General features: G+C 38.5%; 1 protein-coding gene across 1 annotated transcript in view; it reads right to left on the bottom strand.

The window, feature by feature from the left end:
- Nucleotides 1-11,729, bottom strand: part of ARHGAP23 (Rho GTPase activating protein 23) — a 223,291-nt gene extending 211,562 nt beyond the window's left edge. Inside the window, exon 1 of the mRNA XM_058179571.1 lies at nt 11,594-11,729. Coding sequence (XP_058035554.1) covers nt 11,594-11,602 — 9 coding nt within the window. The 5' untranslated portion in view covers nt 11,603-11,729. The remainder of the gene's footprint in view (nt 1-11,593) is intronic.
- Nucleotides 11,730-13,276: the final 1,547 nt, after the last annotated feature.

Below are 13,276 nucleotides of genomic sequence, written 5' to 3'. Positions count from 1 at the left end.
TTGGGGTGGGGCATGCAGTGTGGTCTTTTCAACTGCAGACAGAAGGCAGGCACTGATTAAAGCTCACAAATACTGTACTGTGACCTATATTTTGGAGAGCCTTTTTGTCCTAACTAAAATTATCAGTGGTTAATGCCCTCTGTTTACTATTTTTTATGCAACCTGTGCAAAGAATGAGAAAAAAGAGAGTATGGGATGCTAATTATGACAATTATTATTAAAGTAATGACGTTTCAAGAGTATTAGCACAAGCACAGATAGAAGAATTGAATGTTGTATAAAGGAAATGTATAGGCATCATCATCGCCACATCACCAAGCAAGAGTTTGCAGCAGATTTCGATGCAGAAGATGTGGGCATACCGTTAGTAATGGATCTTAGTTAAAAAGTTTGTTATTAATTTTAATGGAACATTAGAGTCAGAAAGGGGACTATCCAATATTAATAAAGATTATACCATCAGAATCAGGATAATCTGCAACTTCAATGAGGGAAGAAAACAGGATATGAGACAACGTGAATTAGCTTAACAATAAAAGATTATAGAATCAAATCAAATTCCAGGTCCACAGCTCTTTTTTTTTAAAAAAAGAAAGATATTATATGGATTTATCTATATCATTATGATGAGGATGACTACCTTGCATGAAAAGGAATACTTTGCCTCAAGGATGCTACAGGCCGCAACAGTCATCAGGCAGGACGAGGAAATCAGATGTCTGTGAAACCAATATACCTTTGGGCACAATCTTTTCTAGTTTATCGACTTTATGGTTTTAAAATAGTATTTTAATTAAAATACATGAATAATCAGGAAATTGGCTACCTGTAAATCAATATCATCAGCAACAAATATACCTCTGGGCCTCATATAATCCTACTGTCAGCCTCACAAGATAGCCCAGATCAGGAAGCTGACTCCATAGAAAGACGACTAACAACAGAATCTTGCAGTCTGGCTGTACCTTTCCTCCCTTCTCTTTTAAATCCCAGAGCTAGAAAGGAGCCAGCCCGAGTCTCTTCTTAACACTATCTTCTTTCCCTGGACTTCAGGAATGCTTCTATTCTTTTTCTTTTTCTTTACCTAACAAAATTTTTTGAATATTTGCTTCAAAGCCATTTTTATGCTTTCTGCACCTGCACAGGCATTCTTAGTAAACAAAATGGTGGGTAATTTTAGCCTGCTGTTTTGCTTGGAAACAAGTCCCACCTGCTCAGGAAAAACAGCAACACAAAAAGCGGAAGAGAGATATCTAGGGCAGGGGTCTCCAACCTTGGCAACTTTAAGACTTGTGGACTTCAACTCCCAGAACCGTTGAAGTCCACAAATCTTAAAGTTGTCAAGGTTGGAGACCCCTGATCTAGGGGACTAGAAGAGGGGATAGAGAAGATGAAAGGTTGCCTTCTGGTGATTGGGTGTTTTGTGACTGATTATGGCTACTATGGTAGCCATTTTGTGAGAGCATCTGTGACATCAAACTTCTAAATGTGTCCATTGGCATAAAAGAAGTTGTATAATTTTGTTGTGGAGTCTTTATCCGATAGATCTACTGTGTCCAAAAATCACTTTGTGAAAAGTTATAGCTATAGCATAAGAATCATTTTAATTTATAAGCCTTGCTGTAAGTAGGGGACACAGCAGGTTTAATCTTAGCAATGTTATTGGCTTTATTCAAATCACAAAGGAAAAGGAAATAGCTAAATCTGATATTTCCCTTCCTCTTACTTTTTCTTTCAGATCTACCATGACAGGCATCTTATCTTAAAGATTATTGTATGTTTTCTCTGGTTCGGTCCATACTGCATACAATTGTTAATATAAATTAGGGAACTCTACTAATTAATTCTAAGTATGTGTCTTAGACAATGTTGATCAGAGTGGTGAGGAAATGTCTATCTGCATTTACTCAGAGCTATTTTTATTATTAGGGTAGTAGCTTTTTTTACATTGTATTAGCATGAGAGTTAGTTACATAGGTGAAAAGAGGTAAGTATTTTCATCTGCTTACCCACCTCTCCCATTACTACCAGTAATAGACAATTCTCTTCCCATTTATATAGAAAGCACATGGGGAGGGGAAAGAACTGGAACTTCTCAAATTTGCTTATAATTTTCTCATCTGAAAGTAGGGCACTCAGGAAATCACACCTAAGGCTCAATGGCACGAGACCTAAATTTGGGCAGCTCCTATTCTGATTACATTTGACAAGTGCCCTTATAAATCTCTATCAGAAATTTCTTTCTCTTCTGCCAACTCCAAATAACTTTTAGCAATTGCTCAAGAGAGACCTTTCTAAGTGGAGCCTCCCAGTTCTGCAACATCTTTCCGAGATAAGACTCATTCCAGCTTTAATTGAATTTTCATCAGCATTTTTACTTTGCTAAGTCTTTGGCCAAGAAGTTGGTATGCCAAAAAAAAAATGAGGAATTTTTTAATCAGCCAGTTTCATGGATGTATTGACTTGTATTTTGAACATTTTAATACCTGTGTCACTGCTAATTTGTGGTATTAAATTGCAATGTCTTTGCGCTGATGCTACTAGCCAACTCTTGCATATTTTGTGAAAATACAAAAAACACATGTTAAGAAATCAAGACTATCTGCTTATGATGCAAAGGAGATAGTACTGTATTTTGAGCAGGCAGAAGGCCCATTTTTTTAGCCACCTTCCAGCAGAGGGAAGTGGATTTTTCTGCTGACTACCTAGAACCCAGGAAAACAGAATATGTAGGAAGATAAAGATGCCAGAGGTCTACTTTCCTCAACCAAGTGATCTCCAGATGTATTATAATAGAAATTTCCTAGTCTCCATGGACTTTGGCTAAGAAGACTGGTTGTTAATTTGCCAGAAAATCTGAAGGGTACCAGGTGGAGAATCTTGGATAGGTTTCTTCCTCCAATGCTTTCTGGTGGGTTTCCCAGAATTCACAAGCCAACATTGAAAATTCTAAAGTTCTTTCATGTGCAGAATGCCAGGAAGAGGAAGGAAGGTGCAACGTATCAGTCCTGTGGGAATGAAAGTTTATTATATAAGACACCTGAAGCGTGAAATGATTACCACAGGGGAGCAGTATAACTCAGATCAGCCTCTTATCTGCTGGTCTTCATAAATGTTGTACAACAACTCACCTGAAGCATGTTGGGAATTATAATCCAAAACATCTCTAGTTTAGGACTAGGGGTCCTAGTTACCAAATCAGTTCCAGTGTCTTGATTGGAAAGAGCTATTCAAGGTCATTTAAGATAAAGAGAGAGAGAACAGATGTGCCAGCAAAAAAAACCCAGATGTGCCAGGATAAAGAGCAGTATTAATCTTCTTAAGGGTATACATTTGGCTTGATTGTTTTCAAATAGCAAATGTCCTGTCATTTTAAATAAATACATGGCATATGCCAAAACACATTACTAGCTTTTACATACTGTAGTTTTTCTTGGGTTTTTTTATAAGAATTCCTCTCAGCACCTACAGCTCCTAATACATATGGTAGGTAATTGAAGACTAGTACTATGTATGAAGAAAAAAGACCAAGCTGGAACAGCAGATAACTAAGTGGAGGTGCCACCAGAGACCATTCTGTGCCCTGGCCACTAATATTTTGTGATCAGTACACTCATTGTGGTTGCATTTTGTGACTAGGCATTTGAATAGGATGCCCTCTTCAAACACACTCCCAAAACTTGTCTGCCCCATCTCAGAGAAGAAATGAACTTGCATCCAGCCCTAGTGTGATATTTTGAAACTTGGGAATCAGAGGTGGAGGCAAGGGAGAGGAAAGACTCCACAAAGGATTCCTTTGCTGGACAAATGGTAGACACCCCTCAATAACAAGTCTTTCTAATCTGACTCCCCATATTGGTGACCATTGCCAGGCCTATTTCCTTTGTGACCACAGTCTATAGACAGAGGCAATTCATATAATAGCTGTATTTGGGAAGTAGAAAAGATTGTTGGAGAGCATATCTGGCCGCTCTTCAAGATGTTCTTTTCACATCTTTATTTCTTGGAGTGAAAAACTTGTGGGTACTTTAGGACAGGAATAAGAGTAAAAAGAAAGCATCAGGAACACAAGGAAATAGAAACATTAATAGCCAGTGCTACAGTATTCTTGCAGTACAGACTTATCAAAATAATAATCCAGTGAAGATGAATTGAAAGGCAGAAGAAAGAAGCATGGGGATAGAGATTACATTACATGAGTAGCAAGAAGGGTATTAAGAGTGTATAGCCATTGCAATATTAGACAAAGGAGGTAGACAAACCCTGAAATTTTAACTGGAAGGAAGGGAAGAAAAGTGATCTCAAGCCAAGAGAAGCTGGAAAGCAGACAGATTTTTTAAACCACAACCATCTGTATCTTCAAGGACACCAAATGAATTTGAAAATCAATGATAAATAAGTAATTCAGGACATTTGTATGGGATAACAGGATAGTTTGGGTTGGAAACAGAAACCAGGAACCGACACCAACCCAAATTAGCCTCCAAGTCAACATTCAGAGTCCGATGGCATATGCAACATTCAGAGCCAGATTTTATGGTGCTTAGAGTAGATATACTAAAATACAGCAATTAAAGTGTACATTTTTCAACAGGCATACTCCATCCTTTCCCCAGCCTGGGATCCTCCACAGTTCTCAGTCTGCACCAGGCTGGGAAGGACAGTTGGAAGGGATGCCTAGAAGGATAAGTCTGAATCCACCAAGATCTCTGTGGGAGCAAAGAGCAAAATATTTCCCTCTTAAGTCTGTGTATTCTTTGTGCAACTGGGATTTCATGCCAGTGTGGAGTAGTGGGAGCAGTATGTATCTCAGATGTTTCAGCGATTAAAACTTTGCTCAATTACAGCTGCTCATTTTACCAGGAAATATTATCAAGCTGCAGTCTTTTTGTTTATTAACTACAGTTAAACAGATGCTCTCCAGGAAGTCAGTAGAAATGTAACTCAATACGGCATATTTCTTGTGCAAAGCAAAATTCTTCCGCCCCAAAATTATTGTGTGTGTGTGTGTGTGTGTGTACACATTAAAAAATATTAGTCAAATTAATCATTAGGACTGATTTTTTCAAGAAAACTCCAGGAACAATAACAAGTTATTTAACGAATAGGAACGTATTATTTGCAAAAGTGTACTTTTTTCTTCACTATTGAACTAGGACATTGAGTACACACATTTTTAACAGAGAATTTAATATGAGGGACGATTGGAATATCCCCTAAATCTCAGCAGAATTTATGTTTGTTTAAAAAAATAGATGTTTCTAGTTCTCATAGCTGAAAGGGACTGAAATTGGTTGAAAAAATATTTTCAAAAGAGAACTTTGAGGTGGGGGATTCTGAACAGGATTTCCAGCATTGATGGGGTATTTCAGCACCTTGAATAGCTCCTTCCCTTGTTACATTTGATTGGCATACGCAGAATAAATTACATGAAAAAAGCAAACTATTACAACTTCGCTTTTTATATACCTGAATGGTTTAATTATTTGTACAACTATTCTACTTTTAAAAAGTTTCAGGCATTACATTACCAGAATATGACTGAGTACATGCTGCCCAACACACACACACACATACACACACACACAGAGTTGGCTAACGAAGATTGGACAATGGAAATATTTTCTAGGAAGGAATGATATCTATCAAAATTGTTGGCAAGATATGGTATAAGAACATGTGGGCCAAATCCTCCCACCTTCTTTATCATGATACTCCCAAATTCTTGTAATCCTGGGTTAAATTCACCCTTGGTTTGAAAAAGATTTAAAGTAAAAATTTGTTAAGTCAGTGTAATAAACTAAAGATTAAATAAAAGGAGTGAACTCTTATCTTCTCCCTGAGAATTTGGAAACAAGCATGCTCTTGAAAATGAGAGTTCTGCAGGCATTGCACCTGATAAAAGCTGCAAATAAACACTCACACCCACACACAGAATACAACTAAATCATGTCCATTGAAAATGTAGCCACTTTTCCTTAGAAATAAATTAGACTATATTCTCAGTAGTATGTCCTCCCAAATAAGTAGTCTCACTTGAACATCAATTTAAAGTGCAATATAACAATTTGCTTTAGGGCAAACCAAAGGAGGGTATATGCCCAGAGCCTCCCAATAACTTTTAAATAACTCATCTCTTCATTACTACAAAACTTACATACATTGGCCTATGGCTCTCTGAGCCCTGCATCAACATTACTTCTTTCATGAAATAACAGTTTAAGGCACTCATTCCTTCCTAGAAAATATTTCCATTGTCCAATCTTCATTAGCCCACCGTTTCCTTTTTTTTCCTTTTTTTTTTTTTGCCCGGCCAACTTCTGATGGGCACTTTTATTATCCTTTTTTCTAGCTTCTCCCAATCTAGCTGGGCTGGATCCAATTGTTGAATTGCAGTCACCATCTCCTGCAGCCAATGTCCAAAAACATAAGCCATTATTCAACATTTGGCAGTCACCAGAATGGGGAAAAACTAATGAGTGGAATCAGTGCTTCTTTCTGGCTGGTCTGTTTTAGAAAAAACATTCAAAAGATTTTTGAATGGTGTATTTTCAGTTCCTCATTAAGAAGAAAACTCTCCTTCAAATCACACTTAGTCCCCAATAATTGCACAGGCATGTCCATCCAGGTGATTTGGCAAAAAGATGGGTAGTATTTTCTATTAAGTTATTTGAGAATTGCCTTTTACTTCAATCCAGCCTACAACTGTAATTAGAGTTTCTCATACAATTCTTTGCTTTTTAAAAAATTTAATTAACAACACTTGATAAACCATAAGGTAGGAAGCTTAGTTTTGGCCTAGCTTGCAGTGTAAAATCAACCAACCATAGTAAGTTTAATAATCTAGAGTTAAGCAAGACATACAATGTATGAAATTAATGTATGAAATCTTCATCTAGAAGATGTGGTTTACACCACATGCGGTACCACAAACTGCTTAGATCCTTTTTAACACAATGTAGGTATTATAGAGCAGGGGTCTCCAACCTTGACAGCTTTAAGACTTGTGGACTTCAAGTCCCAGAAGTTGCCAAGATTGGAGACCCATGTTATAGAGTGCAGGTAAGAGGAGCATTTGGAGGTAGTTAATCAACCAGGGTCAAGTCAGTAATCTATGATGGACCACCATTTCTCTCCAGCCATTGGGCTCTATGGGCCATTAGGTTCTATGCCTCAAAGCTATTTCAATTGTACCTGAGAGATCTAACATGTTATATGCATAGCCAATTTCTTGAAAGGTGGTGAGAGGGAAAGGATGAAAATGAGGATTTCAGCCTCATATAAGATTTAAATTCCACCATAAGATACCACTAATGAACAAAAAGCAGAATTTTACCCAACAAGCTTTTCCTTATGTTAGCAGATAAAATGAGGGAAGAAGCCAAGTAACTGTAGTATATATTTTGTTCTCTACAGTTCAGATAATTTGTGTGACTGGAAAATTCTGTGTGAAAGCAAAGATTCTTTTAAGTTATAGCTATAGGAATATCATAGGAATATTGACTTTGAGAGATTAAAAAATGTTGATTAGCCACTGCATGAAGAGTGCCCTGGTAAGCATACAAATAAGGCAAAATAACTATGAAACAACTAAAATAGTAGTTCAAAGAATGAACTCTGCCCCACCACACATTTAGAACAGGAAGAGGTTGCTGGTTTTCCCACCATGGTTATTGTTAGTCCATAGAGCATCAAATAACCCTAAAAATAACTCCTAATACAGCCCACATATGATACCAGCCTCATTCCTGTAGACTGTGGGAGCAGCATATAAAAAAAATAAATCATATTTTTCTCCTTTCTCAAGGACCAGAGGAAAAAAAACATTTGTGTTGCTTTATGAATAAACCAACAACAAGAGCCCAGAGTATTTTTTTTTCTGACAAATGCAAAACTGCAAATGTTTTCATGCAAGAATGTGCATATTTTAGCATCAGATACTTCATTTAAAAAGAAAATAAGTATCACTGGACTTTGTCATTGGTTAAAAATCCAGAATAAAATCATAAATATAAATGCATTGGGAGATATATAATTATACATTATGGCTCATATAATGCATTAGCAGCTGGGAGACAGAACACACTGATCTCTGCCAAACTGGAAGCAAGAACCAATTTCCAGTGAGCATGCACAAAGTGCAATTGTTTAATTACAAGCTAGTCATAAATATCAGCTTGTTGCTGCAAGGCATTTGTATTCAGGCAAGCCTTTAAAGATGAATGGGTATAATTTTTAGGACTATTCTAATTTGTTTTTGGTTTAATGGATGTTTCACACAGACACCAAAATGCTTTCCATTCTGCACTCGACATCTTGCCATAAACTGTTATCTCTAATAATTAAATTACTGGGAAAGGAAGAATGTATAGGGAATAAGCATGCAAAATTAAGGCTGATAGATGGAAAAATACAGAAACAGGGTTCCCAGGCCTCTGCATCAATTGAGGCACAAATTGTACATGATTTCTGATCAGAACTGGTGACATGTTGCAACTAAAAGAATGACGCATAGATTGGGAGATGCCCAAATCTAATCTTAGACATAAACTCAATGGCTGCATTCACATATCACAATAAGCCCTGGCCTGCTTAAATGTAGTTTTATTGAATAAATCACAATTGGCTGAGCTCATAAGCCCCATTAAGACAAGACCAAACCAATCACTCATCTCTTACTGCAAAAGGGGAACTCAGTCTGATAGCTTAGAAGTCAACTGAACACTTTTACTAAGGCTTCCACTATTGGTGCATATGTATTGTGGAAATGCAGGAAGGAATTGTGATCACCTCCTCACAGTATTATTTGAGAAAATTGGCTTCCCTTATACTGAAGCACTACTTCAGTTTTAGAATACATTACAGGTAGTCCTCGACTGATGATCACAATTGAGACATTTGTTAAGTGAGTTTTGCCCTATTTTACCCCCTTTCCTGCCACTGTTGTTAAGTGAATCACTGCAGTTGATAAGTTAGTAACCCAGTTGTTAAGTGAAACTGGCTCCCCATTGTCTTTGCTTGTTAGAAAGTCACAAAAGGGATCACATGTTCCCAGGACACTGCAACCATCATAAATATGAACCAGATGCCAAGCGTCTGAATTTTGATCACTTGACTAGAGGAATACTGGAAAGGTCATAACTGTGAAAAGCAGTCATAAGTCACTTTTTCAGTGCTGTTGTAACTTTGAATGGTCACTAAATAAACTGTTGTAAGTGAAGGACTTCCTATATTCATTTGGAATCATTGAACGTATAGAAAATTCTAGACATCCAGATTTATTCTAGGATTCAGAGTCAGTTCAGATGGCCCACTGATCTCACAGACACCCTGTGTAAATCAAATCCTTAGCATAGAAAACACCAAGCATTTCTTGAAGCTGTACTTTGCTGAAAAAAATCAGCAGGAAATTAAATGAATTATCTTTCAAGGAAACTTATTTACTGTTACCCAAACATCTCACTGGAGGTACTCTTGGTAATATTCCAAGGGGAAAAAAATCCCAATAAAATTATTTAAAATTGCTGAAAAACAATTTTTCTTATTTTTATATTTTAATTTAAAATTTTCTGAAAATAAAACAAACTTTTAAAATAAATGCTTTACAAGTAAGTGACCAAAGCTTTAAAAAGATGCATATTTTATATTAGATATGTGTTTTTATTAGAGACAAAAAAAATACCAAAACTGCATATATTAAAATAAAGCAAAACATAATGCATTGCAATTTCAAAATATACATCTTTTTCCAAAGATCTCCAGCTTGTATATATGATTCTGTCCCCATTTCTTTTCATTCCCATCTTGGTTTTACAGAAACCCTCTGAGGTAGCCTGTAGACAGCATAGTAAACTTCTTAGATAAATGGAGATTTGAATTTGAGTTAAAAATCTTAGTCCATCCATGAGGGAGATGGGCGGTACAAAAACGTGAAAAATAAATAAAAATAAAATGGTCTGACATACCAACCATTTTATCTGTGGGGGTACAAAGCACAATAAATAAGGATTCTATAATGCTTTATTTTTACTGCTCAAAACCATGCAATTAATCCATAAAATCAAACTGAACTCCATTTGTCTTATGTCACAATTAGATAATGTAATAATAAAGTATTAATCCCCCCACTCCATTCTTAAATGCTAGGATTTGAATCTCATTTCTAGGGATGTATGCTTTGGAAACAGTTTTTCAAGGCTTCTGACTTCCAAAATCACATGGCAATTTATATACTGTAAATATTCATAAGCTCCCTAAACTCACATGCTGATCCAACTCATCAAAGCACTGTTCAGCCTCCATCCCTCCAAATCCAAATTATCTCAACCCCACATCTTAAACAATTCAACTCTTTTCCCCAGCAGAAACGCCCAAATTGTAAATCTTCATCTATTGTATGCTCCTATTGTCCTACACCTTAACACTTTGTAGGCTTTTCTGACTAACCATGTGCCTAATTATCCAAATAGAAATATCCATTGCACTCCATTTGATAAAATGTTATCTATTACAGAGCTGGGTTTGCACACTGGTTTGTTGTGATGATGGTTTATTGAAGAAGTCACAATGACTCAGTGTGAACAAGACTATGGTTTATAACATCATGGCTGGGTTCATGTTAAGCCCAAAACTATTAAACCATCTCATAGTTTGCACTACCCAACTGTCACATAAAATCCTGTTTTATCAATTTTATCAATTCTCATTGCCTTTTGAAACTAAGTTTGTCCCTTGATTCTTGTTCTGTCTCACATACAGCTGCCCAGCAGGTGACACAAAGGTCCAGCACCACCCAGCCATGCCCTGAATTATAACTTTATAATCTACACATTTCCTGTACCTGTTTGATGGAATCATTTCTAGCCCATCACAGCTTCTACCAAAATATGGGTAGTCTTTAAAGAGTAAAATTAAAGTTTAAAATGTCAAAAATTAAAACGTGGCTTATTTTTAAAGGCGCCCAATATTCTTTGTTGTCTTTTCTGTATCCAGAAATACTTTACTCCTCAGAATAGCTCCACCTTAGATCTTCAGCACCTCCATCAGGTTTCCTAGCTGAAAGCACCAAGCAACACCTCTGGCATCCAAAAGAACCACCGCCTTTGCCCAGTGTTTATCCGAGGGGGTCTCTAGCCTGCACATGAAGTGCAGGCTGGTGATCCACAGATGTTTCACAATCCCAACTCACCAAATGCCATCCCCTACCCTCCTCCCGGAAAGCTTTGTTCTCATCCATCCCCAGGCATCTCCACCGAAGCTACCTCTGCCCGCTTTCTCTCCACACAGTCGCATGCCGGCTTCCCACACCCCTGATGACTGAGGCTGCAGTTCTGCCTCGGGCACTTTTGCTGCCAACCAGCGCTTCAGCACACGTTCTCTGCCCCCACCCAAGAAGCTCCGCTATTGCCATCAAAGTCTCACCTCCACGTCCATCCAGACCAGACACCGCACCCACTAAAGTCATCACCCCTCCACTTCTTCCCGTACGCACCCTCCCTATGGCAAATACAGCCCTCTCCTCTCAAATAAGCACAGCAGAAGCGCCACGCCCTGATGCCAGCAGCCTTCCCCAGAAGCCACGCTGCCCCCTTACCTCTTCCATGCTAACCCCTTCGCGGTCTCCAAAGGGCGGCGCAGGGGCGATCCATAGGGAAAGGGAGTATCTCCGGTAGAACTGGCGGTAGCAGCGGGCACAGCTGCAGAGCGCACGATCTAGCCCTTTGCTTGCCTGTCTCCACCCCGCGGCCCCTCCCTGCTCGCTCCTTCCTCGTAGTCATCCAAAGGCACAGCCTGTAGCGGATCATGTGAGGCTCCTGTCTCTTTTGCACGTTGGGGAAAAGGGGGGGGGGCGACGCGGAGAGGCTAGAAGGAGGGAAAGAAAGAAAGGACGGGAGTGCCCTCGCCACCACTTGCGTGATGCAACGTTCCCCTTCTCTGCCAATCTATAGAGAAAATTGGATCGACAAAGCCCCTCCCTTAGCAACCCGTGAAGCTGTTACCAGCTTGTCCCACCCTTCATTAAAAAGCTGGAGTGTGGGGCGAGGGGAGAGGAATTACACAAGGAATTATAGCTCCTTGCTATAGCCTGACGCAACAGCTCCTTTTCAAAGCCATCACTTCGCTAACCCATGTGTATTTCAATTCTGTGCGTGCGCACACATCTTTGAAAATATAGAGAAATGGTTTTCTGTGATGGCTCCCGGCCACTCCCTTAGCAACCTTTAACGCAGTTATGCCCCGCTCCGTAAAATCTTAGGGAAGCTTAAGAGGAGAAGGGCTTACCTATTACTAGCTAGCTATCTTTGCTTCCTTCCCGAAAGGCATACTTAGCATCCCTGCTCCAGAGCAGCCTTTGTTTTGAGACACCCCCACCTATAAGCATCCCTTAACATGAATACCGCACACAAAAATTTAGAGAAAACATTCAGGCATTTGTGCAGACCTGGGAGGAATGATATGATGTTCCCTTAGCCTTCTGTCTCAGTAGCTCTTATTATGGTCCTTCCCTGTTTGCTGTTCCATTCTTAAATTAGATTACAGCTCCAATACCTGCCCACCACCAATAATTGGCAATTGTGTCTTTTGACGCCCCATAGAATTGCCACAAAGCCCATAGCATTTTATTCCCCATTTCCATTTTTTTGAAGTATCACTCAATTTCTTTTCTGAAAATCTGGATGGAACATAAAACCTTTGATATTTGGATGACAGCAGTAAGACAAAAAAACCATTCCCAAGGGATAAGCATTTCCATATAGTCAAATTCATGCAAATTAACACCGAGAAGATATTCAATCATGAACATGAACTTGGAGTATCCGTTTTGTGGAGGGGAAGCAAGACGATTTGAAAGAAAAATCTACTGAAAGCACAACGTGCCTGTTTTCATGTTTTTCAGAACTGTGAACAAAGAATGTGGGAAATCAGTACTAGGAAGAGAATTTCAGAATTCAAAAGCAAGTGCTTCATGTAGTGATCCTGAATTACAATAAATAGATCTCATAAAGCAACTTTTATCAATCTCATCAATGTTAAAACATGTGGACTTCAACTCCCAGAATTCCCCAGCCAGCGTCCCTGTAGTTCTGCAAATATTTTCCAAATAGCAATGACCTGGTTGTCATTGCTATTAGATGCCTATAGCCATTTGCCTCATGAAGTACCGGTAACCATCACCTCCCACCATATCCATGGAATCGTTCAAAATAAATTTCTCTAATGTTAAAAATTGGGTCCATGCATAATAAAGAAGAGAATAGAAAGGGGAAATGCTTAT

The sequence above is a fragment of the Ahaetulla prasina genome, chromosome 4 (genome assembly GCF_028640845.1).
Source record: "Ahaetulla prasina isolate Xishuangbanna chromosome 4, ASM2864084v1, whole genome shotgun sequence".
NCBI classification, from domain to species: Eukaryota; Metazoa; Chordata; class Lepidosauria; order Squamata; family Colubridae; genus Ahaetulla; species Ahaetulla prasina.
The sequence above is the reverse complement of the archived record's forward strand: the minus strand, read 5'-3'. Positions and strand labels throughout refer to the sequence as shown.